At 37.9% G+C, this 22,134-nt stretch overlaps 2 protein-coding genes across 3 annotated transcripts; both read left to right on the forward strand.

Annotated features, from left to right (window-relative positions):
- Positions 1 to 1,255: 1,255 nt before the first annotated feature.
- Positions 1,256 to 8,704, forward strand: LOC138180975 (uncharacterized). Its single transcript, XM_069115387.1, has 12 exons — positions 1,256 to 1,574; positions 2,218 to 2,419; positions 2,539 to 2,717; positions 3,170 to 3,636; positions 3,979 to 4,222; positions 4,507 to 4,689; positions 6,463 to 6,721; positions 6,798 to 6,961; positions 7,164 to 7,379; positions 7,482 to 7,753; positions 8,130 to 8,262; positions 8,371 to 8,704. The coding sequence occupies exons 2-12, from the start codon at positions 2,221 to 2,223 to the stop codon at positions 8,584 to 8,586; spliced, it is 2,532 nt and encodes an 843-aa protein (XP_068971488.1). The 5' UTR covers positions 1,256 to 1,574; positions 2,218 to 2,220; the 3' UTR covers positions 8,587 to 8,704.
- A 113-nt stretch (positions 8,705 to 8,817) lies between these two features.
- Y-h (yellow-h) lies at positions 8,818 to 19,333 on the forward strand. 2 transcript variants are annotated; one of them, XM_069124080.1, is made up of 6 exons: positions 8,818 to 10,496; positions 12,015 to 12,238; positions 16,535 to 16,674; positions 16,939 to 17,262; positions 17,333 to 17,582; positions 17,976 to 19,333. In XM_069124080.1, exons 2-6 carry the CDS (start codon positions 12,022 to 12,024, stop codon positions 18,914 to 18,916), a joined length of 1,872 nt encoding a protein of 623 aa, XP_068980181.1. In that variant the 5' UTR covers positions 8,818 to 10,496; positions 12,015 to 12,021; the 3' UTR covers positions 18,917 to 19,333. The 2 variants fall into 2 exon arrangements, with proteins under 2 accessions (XP_068980181.1, XP_068980188.1); XM_069124087.1 differs by having other exon boundaries at positions 8,818 to 9,388.
- The last annotated feature ends 2,801 nt before the right edge of the window (positions 19,334 to 22,134 follow it).

Consider the following 22,134-nt stretch of genomic DNA (forward strand, 5'->3'; position numbering starts at 1 on the left):
AACAGAAAAATGTCGAAATCCATTACTGGGTTATTGACAGTACATTGACATTAAGAAAATGTAATAGATTTGTTATCTCGTAATTGAACAAGGGAACAAGGAAAATATTAGTACAAATATGCCAATAACATATTCGTATTATGTACACGTTGTTAAGTTCATTCTGTTGATATTAAAATACGTGACAATACGTGATGTATTGGAAAAATGTAGAAGACCCTGGGAAACGAAACTCTTCAATTCCATTTCCTACAAAATTTGTTAATTCCGGTGTAAGAAAATATATAATTGTCGTTTAATTGTTCAAAAATCAAACGGTCGATCTCGATTAATTCATTTTCTACTCATTCATTTGTATCAAGCTCAGTTTTAAAAGAATGTAGCAATCACGCAAGAATTTCGCTCTAAAAACAGAGAATACGCAATTCCTATTTCGCAACTAATTTACAGTGTCGGTACTCGGCTGGTCGACAAAAACCTAATTTAGTGTGTCGAAAAATTTACGTTCAACTAACGATCTCGACTTTTCCTTAAGATGACGATTTAAGAAAAAGAAAGAATCAATTATATTTACGTAAAATCTTAGATTAATTTCCTCGGAACATCTTGTCACCGTTCAAATTTATCACACTGATTAATTGTCTCTCTAAATATACTGGGATTTTCCTTGCTATATAAGACAAAGGCGAATATATTTATCTGGCTGATAATTATATAGCCAAGTGAAATTCTCCGAGTCTGTGGTCCTGGCATGTGACCGTGACCAAAGAGATCACGACATTCGAAGGAGCTCAACTCACTCGATCTTTGTGAAGAGACTTTATTCGCAACAGAATCGTTGCTCCACGAGCATCTCTCTGTTCAGTCGGTGATCGAACGCGGTGACGCTATGTGCTACGTTCCGTTCTGTCTTGTTTTGTTATCAATGAACTGATTGCATATAAGATAGATTCGTTGTTTCTTCTACAAAGCTAGACAATACTCGTGACGGTTTTATATAATATCCATTACGCTTTAAGTATTCGCATTAAGCATCGAGAACTCTTGAAATTCCAACGAAAATTAATCAAACTAGTGATTGTTAGCATGGTCGTTGATCTCGGAAGAATTTTAATTTGTGCATTATCTTACTCTGATACTCGTACGATTAAAGTGCCGATGTAAACATCGTCGACAGCGTTAATGTTATTTTGCATTTTAGCACTTGGAAGATACTAGAACACTATATCCATCATCAAAGTGCGTCAACGTCACTGACACCGATTCTCCCGAAAAGAATTTGAAAAAGCGTTGAGAATCGAATCTCGACACTTTCGATTACACGAATCCAAGTCGATGCCATTGGGCTGTTAACAGCTTTTGTTAATGACTTGTCCGTAACGGTGAAAGTTGCGCGGGAGAAAGAGTCAGGTGACACCAAAAAGAGATTAATTTCATGAGAGAACGAGCAAGAGGAACAGAATTTTCCTGAACAATTTGACACAACGAAATTTTGGATCGATCTACAGATCGCCTTAAGAATTGATAGTGAGCTAGTGCTACGCGACGTTTCGCTACGTTTTTACAATCTTGTGGTGAGTTTTAACATGTACTCTGTTATCGTAGGCTTCTTAACAACTATAATCGTTTTTTCTACTCTATTAAGAAATAGCGACAGTATGATTCGATTTTAAGTTGCTAAGACTGTGCAAAATAGATTAGACAGGTTTTCGTATGCGCAATCCTAATCTCTTTTATTTCTGCACGTGCCTTTTGATGATAGTTCCGAAGATGCGATAAACATCGCGTATTTATGTAACGTAATAAATGTTATCGAAGTTTTAATCTCACATTATTCACAGCCTCCTTTTTACGTACAATCGTGTGACTAAATATTTTCACCTCCGTTGTCATAAAATGGCTCTCTCAGCGCAATGTTTGAGTATTCATATTTTCTTATGACAAAATACATCTATTTATTCAAGTGTTTTAAGAGAGATAAACATAGCTCGATATTGTAATTACCATCGACTGGAAATTAAGATTCTGGATGATTAAGAGGTATAAAGTCTTTCTTAGAAATGGTAAATCACGTTGATGCTTCTAATCATATGCTATTACAGAGAATCTCTCATGAAATGAAACCGAAAAATTGATTTTCTCGATAACATAGCGTGGAATTACTTGCGAATAAATCACTGTCAATGTTTAATCGGCAATGATTTCGTTATTTTTCAGGAGATGAGGCAGTTTTGCACGTGGATCCTGCTGCTTTTGACGATCGTCAATTTGCGGGCTCTTGAAAAATTGAAGATCATCTACTCGTGGAAATCGTTAGATTTTGTATTTCCAAGCGAGCATGCTAGATTGGCGGCTATTAAAAGTGGAAATTTTATACCTGGTTCGCCATTACCCATAGACGTCGATGTTTATAACGGAGGTGATAAAAAAGACGTAATATTTTCTAGTTCAAAATATTTTTCCAGTTAAAAACATCAATCTTACCTGCAAAGAATTTTCCACGATCTTACAAATGATATATTTTGTTATTGTTTCAAGAGTACAAATCGACAGTGTTCATCGCCATTCCAAGGTTTCAGGATGGCGTACCTTTAACTTTGGGTTACGTCACCGATGAAGTATCGCTCGATGGAAATACCCTAATCGCACCATATCCAAATTGGAATTACAACGACGCAGGAAACTGTGCTTCGATAATCAGCGTTTACAGAATGCAGGTACGATCGAGGTTTCCAATCGTACGAAACACTGTTTTCGACATTTAGACATTTGCAACTTGGAAGACTACTATTTTAAATATTTCGTATTGTTACTTTCATACTGTTACTTACATATTTGCACATTCTTTGACGAAGTATGAATAATACCCAAGAAAATGCCTACGTTTACTCATGCATTGCATTTCGTATGTAAACAACGACTGATAAACTTATCAACGACCTATTTTTCTACGTAGTCCACAACTGGAATATGTTGTTCCGTTTTCCTAATGCAATCGTTAAGCCGAATTTACCATTTCCATTGACGCATTCTGATAAACAAGTTATTAAATTATTACCCTCGACCTCGAATAAAGGAAATTCCTCACCGAGCAAGAAAATTCTATAAATTCTTGATGTTGCGAAATATAGTTCAGTCACTAAAAAATACTCAATCATTTGCCATTCAGATAGATGAATGCGATCGACTGTGGGTTCTCGACACCGGAAAGCTAGGGAGCAAACAAGTATGTCCGCCGAAGCTGCACGTGTTTTCTCTGCGTGACAATAAACTGATCACAGTGTACAGATTTCCCGAGCACCAGTACAAAAATGAAGATTCTCTATTCGTCACGGTGGCCGTTGACGTCCGAGACACAACGAACAACTGCAAGGACACGTTCGCCTATATCGCCGATGTGACAGGATTCGCGTTAATCGTTTACGATTTTCGTAATTCAAGATCCTGGAAGATCAACAACAATCTGTTTTACCCTTATCCGCCATATGGCACGTTCAACATCAAAGGTGACACGTTTGACTTGATGGACGGAATACTTGGCCTCGCATTGGGGCCGATTCACAACGGCGATAGAATTCTTTATTTCCATTCGTTGGCCAGCAGAGTGGAATCCTGGGTACCTACCTCTGTAATCAGGTGAATTCTCTATGATTGTTAATTTATGATAGTTATCTTATGATTGTTAATATATGATTGTTCCGACATTTCTCGCTGTCTTGTCGCGGTTTAAACGAGCTTACGCGTGCAGGGAGAAATATATTCAATCGATCCGGTTGCTGAAACGAGATTCGAGTTTGGATCTTCCGGTTGCCGAACGAGTGTAACTTCGATCAAGCCAGCCAGGCCGTCGATGAATATTTTCTCCCAAATTGCCAAATCTCGAGTGGTTGTCGTGTACACACGACAGTTACAAAGTTGTTACAAAATTATATAGTTACAAAGAGGTACTTTTAAAAACGATTGTTCGTTCGAATTCAGGAATTACACACTTTTCCATGAGAAGCCCGAAGCCGCTGCAAGGTCGTTCGTGCCGTTTGAACACGAGAGGTCTTCGCAGTCCGTAGCCGAGGCTATGAATCATGACGGAGTTCTTTTCTATGGGCTGTTGTCTGATCTAGCGATTGGATGCTGGAACAGCAAGCATTATCCTCAGTTTGGAGGAAAGAATAACGAGATAATCGTCAGCAACCCGGAGACGTTGCAGTTTCCATCTGGTTTGAAGGTATAAACAAAGCATCCGGCATGTTCCGTAGCTTTCCTCGTTAGATTGTTTCGCATTGTTCGAAGCGTTTATGTAGAATTCGTATAATTATTCCGTCAATGCTTTACAGAAGCATTTAGTAACACGCCAAGAAACGTGTTGTGTCAATGGAACATTGTTCTTTAACGTGTCGAGGAAATTTCCTAGGAAGATCCATTCGCAAAATCCATTAAAATCCATTACTAAGTCTAAATCTTCCTGATGACGTAACACGAATTCCAACACTGATCGATGTTCTCTTTTAGATCATAACATCGAAGAAGGGTAAACAAGAACTATGGGTCCTGTCGGTGTCTTTCCAGAGATACATGAGCGGTACTTTGCACTCGAACGAAACCAACTTCAGGATCCAAGCTGGTTTCGTGGATGAATTAGTTCGTGGCACCAAATGCGATGTCTCCTCCCTAGGAGGACGTTTTCATCGGCAATGAGAGTCGTGGCACCGCGAGCAGTTCTCCAACTATTATCGCCGGAGCTTCTGGCCATCATGGCGGTTCTCGACCTTCGCCAATAGACCATTTTTTATGAACGATCGTTTGGAATCGTATTATGCCCAAAACCACTTCGAAAATTATCGTCGTTATCCATGGCGTCCTTTCGCTATCAGATCCATGGACGCGTATTCCTCGTGGATCAGAAACGAAAGATTCTAATGTCAGTCGCATGATTTTGAAATATTCAGATCAGGATAAATGACGAGCGGAATTGTAAAGAAGGATTTGTGGTATTAGTCAGTAGAGAAAAGTCACGGTTTTGGAAGGAAGGTTGAGTTTAAATACGAACTTTTGATGCTGTTCGTGGTGCTATAGAGGTTTCTGGAGTTTCGAGAGCCTATTTTAAGATAGACAATATGAAATTGAGAAAACGATAACTCCATGAGTTAGATTTGTAATAGAAATTTGTGTAATCGCGTTAATTATTAATACAGATTTATTAGGATATGTTATTTATTAATATCGACTTATTTGATCGCGCAATTGCGAAACACACTCTATGTTTGTACAGGTTTTAGTATTGTAATAAAAAATGTGAATGTGATGTTATACATCGAATGTATTTACCCTTCTCCCCTCAATTGGAATTTTTATATAAGATAAAAGTAACGAGTGCTTCCAACAAACGATTAATAAATAAGTAATAAATATGTCTAGGTACTGATATCATATGTATTATACACATTAATTAAAGGATGTTTCACAATACCAATAAATACGTACACTATGGAGAACGTCCTATTTGAAACGAAAAGAATAAAAGTGAAAGCGGAAAAGAGTATTAACAATTTGACTTCGTGATTTATTGAACTTTATTGCGTAACATACAGTAACTGTAACCTAAGTGTTTCTTTCGAATTGAATATGAAATACTCACATATCGTAAGAAATTTTAAAGACGTATTTTCCAGTAAACTATTTGGGAAGGAATTTTCCTAGATACTTTACGTAATTACATTTCCAACAGCTATAATAAATTTCCCAAACTTTGATCGTCTATTATATTTCTGTACCATAATATATTAACCCTGATATTGCGCAATACTGAGCTACAGGACTAATTGTGTTAAAAAAATTGCGTTCTTTTATCTACTTTTAACTAATCTTTCTACAGGAAATTATTATTGGAAAAACATTTACGTGTACTCATATAATTATTTTTATCTAAAGTATTTCTTTCCATGTGATTAAGCCGAAAGCTTCTACGAGTTCTAATTCTTAATCTTTCCTTCTCCGTTTACGTTTGTGCTCTAAAGGGTAATTGACACACTTGATTTTAGATCATCGTGAGGGATCTGCTGTAATTTGAAACTTTTTATTACAATAGAATTGCGACAATTGCGTCAAATTTTTACTAAATACGTATGAAAAACTGTTTCAACGATACAGGACATGTCCTGTTTCATCAGAAATCCATTCACTCACCAAGAATTATTGATTATTAAATCATTATCTGTCACTTAATATCTTAAAAAGTGTCCAAGTTTCAGGAAACATAGGCCTTAAATATAGAACAATACTTATTATCTTATCTGTCTGAAATATAGAAGGCCGTTACCACTTGTATTTATTGCTCGAACATTGGTCATAATTTCGCATTTCCTTGTTAGAATCCTTTCACGCATATTGCATTTTCATTGCAACAATTTCGTGCAGGTGCTATTGTCTGTATCTGCATATTCTATTTGTGATTTTTATCTTGTCTGACGAGACAAATTATTCTTCAGAACCATGTTAACGCCATGGTTGTTGGTCGTATTCTTTGGTATCATCTGTCAAGGCTCTACTTTCTGGATAAAATCTTATAATCCATTTGCGAGGAACTTGGAAAATGCGATGCGTGTGGTTTACGAATGGAAATATATTGACTTTGATTTCGGTAGTGAAGAAAGAAGGCAAGCTGCCATTAGTTCTGGAGAATACAATTATACGGCAGTCAATCCCATAGACGTGGATCGATGGCACAGTAAAGTATCAGTTACTATATTATTTCTCCTCGCTGAAAACAGTTAATTAAATATTCTTCGTACTCTTCATTAAAGATCTAATATTTGTCACGGTGATAAGGGACGAAGGCGTGCCTTCGTCTTTGAACGTCATATCTGATAGACGTGGACCTGGTGGCCCTCTTCTGACACCGTACCCCAATTGGAACTGGACAAGCACTAAAAATTGTTCTAACATTATAAGCGTTTACAGAGTTTCGGTAATTCAAAATTTCTCTATAATTTCAACAGAACTCTATTTATCTGAACACATCGGGTTAGAAGCCGTATAATAATTTCTCACCGCTAGTAGCGACTCTTCGTCCGTATAGTAGGAGTTTGTATTTAGATAAATGGACAGGAACTCGTTTAATGGAAGATAAATTCGCTATCATATAATATTTACTATTATATTTCTATCAGATCGACAGATGCGACAGACTGTGGGTCTTAGATACAGGTGTTATCGGTGATAATCACGTGTGTCCTGCCAAGCTCGTTGTCTTCGATCTAACAACCTCTGAGCTGCTGCAACAAGTTGAAATACCAGAGAACATTGCGATAAACTCGACGTCGGGTCAGGGATTATTAGTAACTCCAGCGGTTCAAACTTTTGATCGTGATTGCGACAGAACCTACGTGAGTCTTCTTCCATGTCTTATCTGTCAGGATTAAGAGAAATCTTGATCGCACATCTGTAACTCTACTGGAATTAGTGAAATATACTTGTTGATGCTACAGGTGTATATAGCGGATGCAGATGGTTATGGTTTAATCCTTTACGACGGCAGTTCATTTCGGCGACTAACTTCGAACGCGTTCAACTTCGATCCCAGATATATAAATTACACGATCGAGGGGACAAGCTTTCAATTACGAGACGGTATCGTGGGGATGGCTATATCCCCCTTGACGGACAATCTTCATTTCAGTCCTATGTCTTCTCATAATTTGGACTATGTTAACACTTACCAGCTGATACAGTTTCAGGGCGATCAAGTGCAGTATCAAGTGTAAATATATATTGATAAATAACGTTCGTTGACGTGTTACGTTGCGGTTAACACGTGAATGCGTGTCCACGACGTAAGGATGTAGTGTGTGGTCGAGCTAAAAACGTAACATACCATACTCTATCTTTACGTCTTTATGGCTCTGGTGAACTATCGTTCTGGCGAATGAAACGTTTGAAGATTAAAATACATTCACTCATAAGAATTTATATATATATATTTGATTGGTTTGGCGTTATTCGTTAAGATGAGATTTCGTCAGAGTCGTAACTGCTGGGCAAAATAGACGGGAAGAGAACCGAGAATTATCGAAGCATTTTATCAACTTACAAGTTAAAAATTTCATAAACGTTTATGTTTCATCCATGATGTTCAGGGCCGAAGATATTCTATGGACTCAATCGAGCGCTAAAGCGGTATCGAGAAGCGGAGCTGTTTTCTTTGGACTCGTGAGTGACACGTCGATTGGTTGCTGGAACGAATTTCGTTCGCTTAAGAGGGAGAATATCGTGAGTAGTCACGTATAGACATTTTTAATCTTCTCCTTTCGATTATATTGCTCGCTATGTTTTTTAAAAAGCAAAATTAGAGAAATTAACGCAATTTTGCAATTGTAGAGGCTAGTCGCTAGGAATAGACGGACTCTCCAATTCACCAGCGGTCTCAAAGTGAAGGATTGCCATGGAAAAGAAGAGCTGTGGGCATTGACTAACAAATATCAAAGAATAGCAACAGGGACCTTAAATTACGATGATGTGAACTTCCGAATTTTGAAAGGAGATGTGGCAGGATTGATAAGGGGCACTCGCTGTCAATTATTCGACGTTCTGTGATCTATTGATAAATCTATTAAAATCCTGTTCTCGAAATGAAATAAATATTACTCGAAATTCGGTTATATCGTAGGTCGGGGATAAAATGATGAAATATATAATATACTTGGTGTGATAATATTGGTATATTTTTCGATTTTATTGTCTTAGTTTCAGTGTAGCTTTTAAGAGTTTATTTCTATTGCGAGCGCAAATACAGCGTTTTATATTTACGAACCGAGAAACGAAGTAAGCAAGGAAAAATAAAGGAAAATACAAAGAAGAAGAAAAGGGAGGGAAAAGAAGAGAAGATTGTCTAGAGATAATCGAACCTTAAAGTCTAATTATGCGATCACTCGAACAGAATGACCTGTTCTTTCGATACTTGTTTCGGGATACCTACGTTGTGATCGTCATCGCTTTATTTTTCTTTAATTAAATCGATCAATTTAAAACACTTACGCAATAAAACAGAAACACTCCTTTCTGTTTAAAAAACCTGTTGCATGTTAAGTAACTTTCCCCGAACTGACCGTAGGGGTTCCTAAGAAATCAATCGTTCTTAAGATAGCAGAAATGACGTAACTTTTTGACGTTTCTTAGATCGAGTTTGGTCTTATGTAAATTATTACAGTACATTGTTAAAGGGGATAAACAAAAATTATAGATTATGGAACACGATAAGTACTATAAATGGCTATGACTCGCGTAGGCTCTAGTCGGCTATATAAGAAACAGGTTTTCTTAATGACTCCATCAGTATGTTCTTTTGTATTTTACTTGATTCTTCGACCAAGAGTTTGTCAATTTGTTACGATAGTTGGTAAGTTGAATCGTCCAAAGGTCACACCAGATCGAATCCGTAAATCGGAAAACAGAAAAAGGCGATGATACTACAGACATTATTTTATAAAATACGCTTTTCGAATCTACGATTATTTATGTTATGTTTTTGTGATAAATAAATTTACAGAAACGAGTTATCGAAAAGATAAACGCCAGTAATGTAAGATAGATCACCCATAAGTTTCACATTCACTCTATTATTCGATAATTAATTAAATTCGTAGCGTTCAGAACGATTGAACGCGAACAAAGTTCTTGAAATTTCTATTCGCGATGGTTCGATAAAATTTCAAGGTGTATGTATTCCAGAAGCTTATTCATCCATATTAACTTTCCCGCACAGTTCAACTTTAACTTCTAATTCACTTCGTAATTCAATTAGAATTCAAAAAACAAATGAAAGTAATAGCGAACAGAAAATATTACACAACTCCTTTTAAATTAAATTTCATTGATATTATCAAAGATATTTTGATGTTCTCTCTGATAATTATGATCAGATATAAATAAAGTATGACGTAACATAAACGTTACAGCAATTATTCGATGAAGTAATTACCTGCGTTTAACGCGGTTATTATCAATTGAAAATTTTACTAGATACATTATTATGTTTATATAAAAAGAAAACAACGAGTACGAAAAGCGGCGGTTGTAGAAGTAGAAAAACATTACTTTCTGCTTTCTCGATTCGGCCGAACCGTACGATCCAATTTCAGTCTGTCCATCGGTCCTCGAGTGTCAGTACGCGCGATTAAATAATCTCGAGCGGTTCTGTGCATCGTTCTGTGTACCAATTACATCTGACAACAATCGTAAGAAGTGGCACCTCAAAAGAAGAAAAATCTACGTCTCGATGTATATTTTCTACCATACCGTTCTCAAGTACCTCGTGAATTTAAAAGAATAAAAAGGCTTGGAAACTTTCGTCCTCATAAATCCGTAATAGCATGTTCTTGTAATTTATTATGATACGATTGTCTGTATTCGATCGAATCAAACAAAATTAAGAAATTTCTAAAGGAAGCGAGGATCTTTCTACACGTTTCTACGATTGTAACTATACAGAGAAGATACATAATCAGGTAAGTCGATGAAAATTATTCATCTGAAAAATAACGTAGTTTCCTACAAAGATATAGATATATTTGTTCGTTCTGATACATTCGCCTGGACGTTAGTTCACCAGGAAATGCATCCATTGTAGCAATACGTTTAACCGTGTTGTTCCTCTTCGATAGTCGATATTCCGTAATATTCCTGTTCGCTGAGAGAGAGAATTCCTGGATATAGACAGGAAATAGTTGGCGAAACCGAAAGTGCATTATCCGGTGAAAAGCAGTGTTTACTCTTAATTCGCGGCATTTGTCTCGCGCCACTTGTCGAACGAGTCATTGGAACGAGATAGGTAGCGTTTCGGATAATGTGGATCATTTGTTTCTGTGGCTTTTCAGTCGGTTCGACCATGAGCTTGACTTTTATACGATCGAGACGAATCGCTAGAGATTCGTGTTTGAATAGCATCAAGTTGGAGGAAGGAGCGTTTCCGCTTCCTTCTGTTATTCTTTAAACGCGAACGATTCGTTCGACACATCTCTCGGTAATATTTTAACGAATACGAGTGAAATTTACAATATGCTGAAGACAGGATGTGTATGGTAAAAAGAGAAAGCGTATCGATATTTAATTGCGCCTAATTTACATGCGCGAGCATGCATCTTTCTCTTGATGCACTTGCGTTCCGTGCTGATACTTCGTCTTCCGGCTTGTTCACACGTTTGTTAAGCAAGCGTGTTAAATGTCAATTCGTTGACGCGAAAATATTAACGCGGCATTGGTTCAAATTTCGCGTTATAAATGTAACGAATGTATTCGATGTAAGTACCTTCGTAAGACCAATGTTTATTCATTGCAATATAACATATTACATAATATGTACACATAACAAAGCTGTTACAAATTTCACATTAACAAGTTTTAACTCGCGTATATTCTTCTTTTAAGTAGGCAAGTAGCGTGATTCTTGCGACAGCATTTGAGATTAAAGTAAACGGTTTTTAGCGTGGGCTGTGGGGAAACGTGTACTTTTCTTTTTGTGTTTAAATAATTCGCTTTTTTCGGGTTGTATTGTGAAATTGCTGAGTAAACAGCGAATATTTCTCTCGCAGCTGCCGAGAAAGAACCTTAAAAGTTTAATGCACTTCTACAACCAGAAGGTACAAGATAAAAGCCTGACATTTGCCAAAGATATTTTTCAGTGAATACTCGCCGACTTAGCAAAACGTTTTCAATCGATAAATTAAATTGAAACGTTGTCGTATTAGAAAATTATAGAAGGATTAGAAAGATATTATTATTCCACAGCTGAAATTGATACAGAAACTGACTCGTTCAAAAATGTTATCATCGTACAAATAGTTTTACACAGCAAAACAAGAAAAACTCGTAATCGAGCGGTCGCAGCTATTACGAAATAGTATGTAGCGCCTTGAATGGCAGCCTATTATATTGCGGTCCACGTTTTTCCACGACGCTTTCTCGATGACCTAATTGCGCCACTTAATTGAGACGTACAGGTGATCTCTCGTCTTCCTTTTTTGCAGACATGCCATGACGAGAAAAAGGAGAAGTATCGAATCGGAAGTTGGAACGCGCGGTTGGTCGAAGAATTCATGGACGTCGACCAACCTCATCAAACAATCCAACAGCTATGCCTACGTCTCTCCGACTCATTCTTTCGGTTACAGCTGGGACACCCCTAATTCCAAGTACTACCATGGCTGTTTCGGTCAAAAGTTACCTAAAGTGCGTGACACATCTGGCACAGGCAAGTTTGAACGTCGGCTTGCGACTACGACATGAAGCGTTTGTAGTATGAACTTTCTTCTAATTGCGAAACATCGTATGAGATTATATTTAGAAGAACGAAGAAATAGTGATACGTATTACCAATGATTGTAAAAATAGCAGCGAGCGACGTGGTGTAACAAATAGTAACGATAATAATAATAGTATGAGGTTGAGAATATTTAGAATACAAAAATATTCTGACACGTTAGACCGCAGATAACAAAGGTATAAAACTGTAGAGAATGCGTATGATATGCAAGAATACGTAAAACAGTGGATTCTTGTGAAATCGAAACGTCGATATGGAATATTCCAAAGAAAATTTGCAATTCATTTTAATTAAAAAAAAAAAAATACTCATAATATAAGTCGAATAAGATCGCGTGCCATAACGTCGTAAAATTAAACAAAGTTCCGCCGCGTAAGAACAATGCTGGCGTTCGGCCGGTGTGTCCTCGTAAAAATAACTTTACCTCGTAAAACAAATCACTTTCCGGGAAAACCTATATACACGTGCGATTGTTCGGTCGTTTTTCACTGCTTCGACGTGGCAACGACTATCGCAATTTGTCATTGTGCAATGCGATTTTCCTCGCTTTCGACAATCGAACGACGCAACGTGTGTGCCAACCTGCTACGAGACAATGTCGAACATGCTCGAATTATCAACTCGTTAGGTACTCAAGCGTGGCGAGCCATTAAAATTTGCATTAGAATTTTGAAGTTATCGATCAATTTATAGAAGCAGCGAGGACCCAAGAAGAATCTATCACATCCATATAAACGCAGTCCCTCAAACGCATACTTTTTCCAAGCGATCGTTAAACAAGTGTGAAATGCTTTTGCCTTGAATGGCTGACAATCTCCGCGGAATTTCAATCATCCGCGCGTTCAATTTATCTCTGTCTCTCCTGTCCCTCTTTCTCCTGCTCCCTCTTCTTCTTTATCCTTTTCTTCTTCTTCTTCTTCTCCTTCTTCATGATTCGTATCTGCTTTGATCGAAGAAACTAAAGAGTTCTCACGAGATTAATGCTGGCGTAACGATGCTCCGATGCATTCGGCCCAACGAATCCCCCGTTTCGTAACTTCGAACGATTGCTTCAAAACTCGTTCGGAATATCGAGCATCGGGGCAAGTAGCGAGTTTATTGCTGAGCTAGATTGCGAGAAACGTTATGGCAGAGCCAGAATTCATGTTCCTGAAAGTACAGGTAGAGTTACTTAATCGATAAACACTTGGCCAACATGATTTACGATACGAAGAAACAATAACAACAATCTCGTTCGTTTAATTAAATCATTCGTCCAGTTAACATACTCATTAATCGTAGCCGTTGTCTATCGTTTCTTATTTTAGTTTAGACTGGAATCGCTTTGAACTGAAATTTTCCAACGATAGAAACACACGATCGAATTGCAGCTACCTCAAAGAACATAGTACGATGTAAAAAAAAATCGCCATGAGAGCTATCGAACGAAATTGTCTTTTAACTATTCATCAAAGTAGTCATCGACTTATTTGCAATCATCGTCGGTAATAGCTTCCACTATAGTATTAGAACGTGAGCAATTAAGTGCACGCTCAAGTACGCTAAAATGTCACCTATCGTCGCAATTATTGTCTTCGATCGGTTTCGCCATAGAGTCCATTTATTTCGACCGTTAATTATCAGTATTTTCTCAAACGAAATTTCTGTCATTTGCTCGTTAACTGTTACGAACAATATTTCTATATCTACGCGTTATATTTATCAGATAAATTTCCTACGTGTGAAATGATTTATAACGATATCGATTTATAACGATAGACTCGATCTCCAAGCGTTAAGGAAGAATGCAATTAAAACGGGTTAAAGAGTTCCGCATGGTGCGTAGCTCGTGTTACCGATCGTTAAAACATTTTCGCGCGATATGACATAGTTGCGGGTGTGGGCGGCTCTCTTTTTCTTCGTTTCACGAGCACGGAACGAGCTCTCATGAACTCGCCGCCAATGACCTATACCGCGGTGCCTCCGACGAGAGGGAAAATCTTCTTCGAGAGAAGGGATTCGCCATTCTCTCCTTTCGTAGTACACCTAGACACACTTATGACCCGGATAGTGAATATGGCAGTCGGGTAACATCCACGCTCTCATCCCGAGCGAACATCTTCATTTGACCGTCATCTGTCGCGCGTTGTTCTCGATCCTTCTTGCAAAAGTCCAGCTGCAGTTTCTTGCTTACAGTTTCTACGCTCAACTCGAGTATCAGTCGATAATACATCGATCTTTCCGACTAATTACCGTGGCCAAGGAAGACTGAGAGTCAGTGGGTCACCTTGAAGAACAGTCTTCGTGCTTCCGAGGAATCTTGCAGGTACTTTGATCGAAAGGATAGAACCCACACTGTGAGTTCAATTATTTCGCAAGCCTTCCTTTGTCTCATTCCATATCGCCGGTTTATAGCGGTGAAGCGTGAAATATCATTGGAATTTATTGGCTATGTCCCGCGCTTCACTTTCGCGGTGATGAGATACGCGTCGTTGGATGCTGGATGAAACTTGTCGCGTTGCAAAAAGGTGAATAGTAAAGTTAGAATAATTTTGAATAATAAAATGAACAAATTCTGGAATAAAAAGGTTCTGAATAATTCTATCAAGAGTAGGTGTATATCTCGTAAGGACCGATAGAGGATGACATTATGCGATGAGCATAACTTTTTTGCATGTGAAGTGACGACATTTTGAAGTTAATTTTTTTTTTTAGTCAAATGCTGTATACTTGTTTTTGCTCCAAATTTGTTTGCGTTAAAACACATTCAACGAGGAGACGACATACTGTGACATTTTACGTGAAGTGAAAAATTGGGCGATTTTCCTTTGTGTCAAAGAAATTGACATTAGAGACAAAAATCGTTTTTCTATTCCATTTTCAGTGGATTGTTTTTCATGATTTTCTTGAGCGAAAGTCTAGTCAGGCGGCTCTCGTCACCTTGAAAGTTGTTAAACTGCAAAATCATCTTGGATTTACGAGCGCGTTCGCTTTCCTTTTAAATCCGCCGTCTTCCTGGCTGACGCGAACGTACTCGTGTTAATTGCATGTTATATACTACGGTCTCTCACAACCGGTGATGCAACTTCAACATGCGTATTTTGGTGTACTTAATACCAAGCTCGATTTTCATTCACAAGTCTCTATCACGAATGATCATCATACTCAATGAGATTCTTTTCAATTTCTTCGATTAATTTTTTACATTTCTTAAATATTCTACTAGCTGTAGTAAATTTGTACAGCAATTATTGTATTATAATTAACGCAGTTTGAGAAAAGATGCTTATCTTGTAGCTGGATAATACAATACAGTGGCGTAAATATCTTGTTCACAAATTTTATATTCACACGCATCGTGTATTTAAATGAAACGTTTAAATGAAACAGTAAAGCACGAATGACAAAGTACATGGAATGAAATAGCAAAATGAAATGTCCTGTAAAGTTCTATTTTAATGTAACATTTCAATTTATTCGAGAAATAGGTTTTTAAAGATTTTATATTTTACTGAAAAACTAAAAGCAAGGCTATAAATTTATCCATTGAGAGTAATCGTTTTATTCGAATCTCGCTTGCAATGACATTATTAGAGTCATAAACCTGACCAAGAAACTATACCATAGAGAGGTATCGATAGGAAAGTAGCGATAACTGTGGAAGCTTGTCACGATATCGCCAGGTATAGGGCACCATTGCAGCTGTAACTCACGTTCTATCCTCCGGTGACTTTCGTAGATCCAATTTGGTTGAAAATACCGTTATGAATTCCTTATCATCGATCGAACTTTTATTCGCTTACCTTTGCTTCGCCAAATGTCAAATAAATGTCTATGACATTTAAACGAAAAAGTTCAATGTAAACTTTAAGACGATCTCAGTCTTCTTTTTCTCTTTCTCAGATTTGTATTTCTCGAGTCCATTTTTTTAAACCCGTATTGTCATAAAAATAATTCAGAGACTCGTAAATTCCGTTATAATGGTATTGATTAGCGTAAAAAATTGAAATTTCGATCTCACAGCTGTCATCAGAAATAAATTATACCATCGATCTTTCCACGTACTACTGCCTCCTGTTCGTTTATTATCCAATAGCCATTGCATAACGATTATCAAATTCACGTCGCTCGGGGCAAAACGGTTACGCTCGATCGCGATAACCGGGTCAACGTGAACTTGGTTGAGAAATCGGCTAACGAAGGTCGTAATTCCCTCGCATGTATCGGAATCTCCTTTCTTTTCAGGCATGGCGAACATGATGCCGTGGCTGCTGTCGATGTGCCTGCTCGGTTTCCAGGAGATCGCGATCCAGCCTGCAAGCAACGCGCTTTCACGCGATCTTGGAACCATCAGCCAAAGAAGCGTGCCTTCGGGCTTTCGCTCGGTACGAACACTTTCCCTCCGATGTAATTTAATAACATACAATTACCTCTTGTAAGAGACACTAAAGTAATTCCGAATGAGAGTAATCCAAGTTCATTCTCGAATGGATTTCAGGATAATAACACCGAGTTGATAATTGAAATTTTCCACCTTATTATTTTATTATTGGTAACTTTAAGAGTAAATTTATGTAACATAGTACTTACTGTAGTTGCTACACGGTATAATTTCCACGAATTCTGGTACTAAATATCGAATACTCTAGTCTTTAAGGAACTACAAAACCCTGATATCGAGCCACGATGAGCTTCCTGGTCACATAAACTGTGACTCACCAAAACTCGAAGAGAATTCGCTGGAGAGATCGCCCACGACTCCAGAATACAACAATCATCTTTATGGTTCGACGCCGGACTCGAGGGAATATTTCTCGAAATCTTTCGAGAAAAGGCTTCGCTCCAGGCTACCAGAAAGAAACCTACTTAGAACGGATCCACATTCGGTGAATCAACTAGAATCTCATGGATTTAATTACGATTCTGGACGAGGGCAAATCGAAGACGATTATGTTGGACCTGCTATGGAATTGGTAAGTTTCACGAAGAATCCAGGCAAATAAATAAATACGTTTCGGCTAAAATTTCAAAATAATTCGACAGGTTTACGCGTGGTCCACGATTGACTATACTTACGACAGCGTCGAGGCTCGAGATTCGGCTATTTACGACGGAGATTTCATCGCGGAGAACAACCTACCACTGGGACTGGAAATTTGGAGAGACAAGGTTTTCATTACTCTTCCAAAGTGGAAAGACGGTATTCCGGTTACGTTGGCTACCGTGCCCAAACCTTCCAAGACGAAAAGTCCCAAATTGAGACCTTATCCAGACTGGGGATGGCATCGACCAGGTTAGCGTACTTGAATACACGCAAGATCCGAATAACACGTATATAGTACATGCGTATGATAAATTTTCAAATTAATTTTTCTTGGAAACAAGGTGTCTTGCGAAGAAATTTTACTCTACATTTTCGACTAACTTGTTTTCACACGTAGAGTGACCTCCTGTCGATTATTTAATTCCGTCCAATCCGCTATTAGCTATGTATACTTGCTACGCTTCTAAATTCAATTTTCTCGAAAATTAAGTCGAGAACGAACAAATTTTATTCTACATATTTTTCTTATTTTTTCACAAGGAATCACGCGGTGTCCGCTTTTGCATGTTATTCGACCGGATTCTGTATGTATGATGGCTCACTAGAAAGCATTTACTATAGCGAACGTTTTTTTATTACCAGGTAACTGCGATGGACTGACTTCCGTCTTTAGAGTGCAAGTGGACGAATGCGACCGTTTGTGGGTCCTAGACTCGGGCAAAGTAGATATCGCGAAAGGAGGCAAATCAGCCTGTCCTCCGGCCATCTTCATCTTCGACCTAACGACAGATACCCTTCTCAGAAAATACATTATACCGAGTGACCAAGTAAAGGAAGATTCGTTGTACTCGAACATCGTGGTGGACATCAGAAACGAGAATTGTGATTTGGCGGTAGCTTACGCTTCGGACGTGTTCCGCTATGGATTATTGGTCTACGATTTCTTCAAGGATTCCTCTTTCAGAATCCAGCATCACTTCTTCTACCCTGATCCTTTGGCCGCTAAATACGAACTCCATGGTATAAAATTCCAATGGACGGATGGAATTTTCGGGATAGCGCTGAGTCCAGTGGATATCCACGACGATAGAACCTTGTTCTTCCATCCTATGTCCAGTTTTCGGGAATTCGCCGTTTCGACGTCTATTCTCGCTGATAAAAATACAGCCGAAGAGAATACAGAACTTTTTATGCCGATTGGTAGACCTAGAGCCAAAGACTACGGTCATTCTTCCGGTTCCGTGATCGATAGAAACGGAGTGATGTTCTTCAATATGGTGACCAGAGATTCTGTTTGGTGTTGGGACACTAGGAAGGAATATATTCCACAAAATCTTGGAGTTATAGGGACTAGTAATTTGTCCTTGGTCTTCCCCAATGACATCAAGGTTGATCATGAATACGATCAGAATATTTGGCTCATTTCGAATAAGTTAGCTATGTACCTTTATGGAAGTATCGATAGTAGCAAGATTAACTATAGAGTGTTCAAGGCTAATGTTAAGCAGGCTGTCAAGGACACTGTCTGCGATCCTAATTACGTCGTGCCTGGCTCTGAGCACGGTTACGACGAGATTTGTTGAAGATTCTTCGCGTTTTGTTGAAAGATTTGAGGTATACGTGGTGGGCAAGAATTTGTTAAAAAAATTGGAATATTTGTGAATGAAAATATATGTTGAAGATAAGGGGACTAGGGCAGTCGTTCCTGTTATCTCAGGAAGACAAATGTGAATAGACGTTACGCCGCGACATATTGAGAATAGAGATAACAACTACCTCGAATTCGTCTTCACTGGAAATAACGGAGAAGCTTTGTATTTTCTAATATTTTAAGCGTGATAAAATCTCTAAGCAAATACATTGGGTGATCACTTAGATCACAATGTTTTAATTCCATTCGTATATGGTGTTGAAGATGAGGTAACGAATAAATGTACACACCGAGAGGTCGTGCGACCAGGAGAAAGCGTATCGTTAAATAAATGTAGCATTAAAATATTCTTATGAGAAGAAAGATTTTCCCATGTTTCCTCGTTAGATCAAATGTAAACCATAGATACTCATTATCACTTTTGATATAAATCAAGCAAGTTACGGGGAAAGCCAGCATTTAGAGTGGATGAAAATTTTCTCACATACACTGCCAGTTTTTATTCATTGTACGTATGCTATGCCTGCGTGTTTAGAATATAGTTAAGCAATAAAAGTAACTTTGCTAATTAATCACGCGATTACTCTCTTTCTGACTCCTAGCGTTATGCAACCCGCTTCCACGCGAGATTCGACGTTTCTTCGACCTGCAGGCGTCTTTTTTAAACTTTTTTTTATTATTTCGATAAATGATTGTTCGTATGAAATTAATTGATTCCACTGATCACAGAAATGGCATTAAAATATATTTATGCAATCCATAAATGTAAGAGAACACACTAAAAATGTAAATAAACAAACAGACCGAAAATGTAACTAAATAAAACGTTTGAATTCGAATAGGGACAGCATGTAAATAAGTAAATTTAATGGATTATACTGCGTATAATAAATGCATCACTGTCTTAACGTAAACGAATGGAAGCTCAAAAATGACGTACTTATCGCAAAACGCGTCGACGCGAAGAGGAAAGCTCTCGCAAAGAACCGTACACTTGTTAGAACAGCCTTGTTAAAAGATAAATGATCTCTCTGGAGGGAACCGTTCCTTCCACTTGTGATAAACGTTTCAGAAGGGTTCATATGGTTGCTGTAGGTCACGCGTGTGCGGTTTCAAGTAGCGCGAATCGAGGACACGATGCACCAACTGCATCTCTGTTCTCCTTCCTGTTGATCTTCGCCCGAAACCTTCCTTCCATTCCTAATAAAACCACACGATATTTGTAACGATTTTATAAAATCTAAAAAACTTCCCCAAGCTGGAAACTTATATAAGCTGGGAACTTACAAATACAAAAATTTATTTCCAAGATAGTATTCGAAATGTTTTTTTATTTTGTGAACAAGGAAACAGGAAACAATAATTATTTTTATTAATTTAATAATTTTCATTTTAATAAAATGCGATTATTAATTTTACCATTTGTAAGATTAAAATTAAATTAGTGGCGTCTAGGGTTAAAAAGCCTTATACGTAAAATATTGTAAGTTTTAACTTGAATCGCAATACATATACAAAATGTTCGGCTAGAGGTGTCGGAAAATTTAAGTGTTCCTGAAGCCGAAATAAGAAAATCAAAAATAAAACAATTGCGTCTTTGACTTTGTTTTTTACTTATTGACAATTAAAAATTGGCCAAAATATCCCTGCACGCGAGCAAACCTCCTTACACCAACGAAAGTAGGTCAGCCTAAGCAACAGGGCTCACAGTAATCCTCAGACCAAATGACACATAGGCAGCAGCAGTTTATCTCATATAAATCGTAGAAAAGAAGACCACGATATTCAGAAACGTAAACGACCATGTGCTACGTTTTTAAAAAAAAATGGTAGATTGAACATTAAACCTGTTTATTCATGGAAATTGATAAGAGGTTTGAATGGAGTTAATTAATTCTAGAATAGTCCATTTTTATTTATACTTGACCAAGTACCAAAGGTATTTCACTAATGTAATATACCATAGATTCATTTATACGAACACTTAGTCAGGATCGCAGCCAATTAGCTCAGATAACTTACCATATAATTAATAATTATACCAGTTATACAGTTAATTGCTTTACTATACAATGATACAACTAGTAATTATATATCAAATAATACTGATTGCCCGGGATTCACCATGAGGAGGTGCTGCGAGTGGAGACTCACTCTAACTGCGACCTATCCACCCTTCTTTTACGCAAAAAAGTCTAAAATTTATTTATCGTAAAATTAATACTCTTTTAGCTGTACGTTTGCACAATGTTCAAAACAAACAGCAAAAACAGCTTTCAGAAGAAAAAACCGATGCGGAAACTAGAAACCTGACTAGGTTTCGTAAAAATGTAAAATCTAAAAATTAAATTACGGTTTTACTACTATACCATGCTTTCACTACGATACTTCTTACTACTACTATATCAACCTATTTACTTACTTATATTACTAATAATAATAGTAATAATCTAAATGTAATAAAGAAAAAGGGGAGGGCAATTCAATCGAAGAAACAAATTCAACCGAAGAAAGCTTAGTAAAATTCTATAAAATATGTACAATTACTTCCTAATTGTATATGTATAATTATTTCCTGTTTTGCCGTTCGAAACTTACACGAGTCGAAGTCGATGACGCCGACCGATGATGCCAGCGATCTACCGGTGATCAAGCCATGGATCCAACACATAGGCCGGCAACTTAACACACTCCAACTGAACGATTGGAACACGGGGAGGGACCACTGAACAGTATTATGAAGGTAAGTCCCCATCTGCACAGTGGGGTCCACTCCCGCGGAGCCGAACAGGATTACGTAAGACGTGAAATTGCAGGTCCCTGACCGAGTACCGAAGTACCAATCGGAAACGACTGCAGATCCACGACTGAATACCCAACAGATTCGCAAGCACCTCCGGCGCGACGACAACTCCCGTGATCCGATGCAAACGTCGAGCAGTCGTCGAGCAGTCGTCGAGCAGTCGTCGAGCAGTCGTCGAGCAGTCGTCGAGCAGTCACAAAGACAGAGATGTCCTTGGGCGACTTACGAATCCAAAGAGTTGTCTAGTGCACGTTGACCCCCACGCAGCCGGAATACGCGCAGGCCAGTACGGCACGCGATAGTTTGAAACAACTGAGCGATCGCGAACAGATAAACCGCGGATACAA

The sequence above is a fragment of the Bombus flavifrons genome, chromosome 1, assembly GCF_040668555.2.
Source record: "Bombus flavifrons isolate JBK064 chromosome 1, iyBomFlav1_principal, whole genome shotgun sequence".
NCBI lineage: Eukaryota > Metazoa > Arthropoda > Insecta > Hymenoptera > Apidae > Bombus > Bombus flavifrons.

Bases quoted from the DNA above. Each gene is read 5' to 3' on its own strand.
- LOC138180975 (XM_069115387.1), top strand. From the start codon at position 2,221: ATGAGGCAGTTTTGCACGTGGATCCTGCTGCTTTTGACGATCGTCAAT. The intron at 2,718-3,169 runs GTACGATCGAGG...TTTGCCATTCAG, and splicing joins TCAGCGTTTACAGAATGCAG to ATAGATGAATGCGATCGACT. The intron at 7,380-7,481 runs GTGAGTCTTCTT...TTGATGCTACAG, and splicing joins GTGATTGCGACAGAACCTAC to GTGTATATAGCGGATGCAGA.
- Y-h (XM_069124080.1), top strand. From the start codon at position 12,022: ATGACGAGAAAAAGGAGAAGTATCGAATCGGAAGTTGGAACGCGCGGT. The intron at 16,675-16,938 runs GTACGAACACTT...CGAATACTCTAG, and splicing joins TGCCTTCGGGCTTTCGCTCG to TCTTTAAGGAACTACAAAAC. The intron at 17,583-17,975 runs GTTAGCGTACTT...TTTTATTACCAG, and splicing joins CTGGGGATGGCATCGACCAG to GTAACTGCGATGGACTGACT.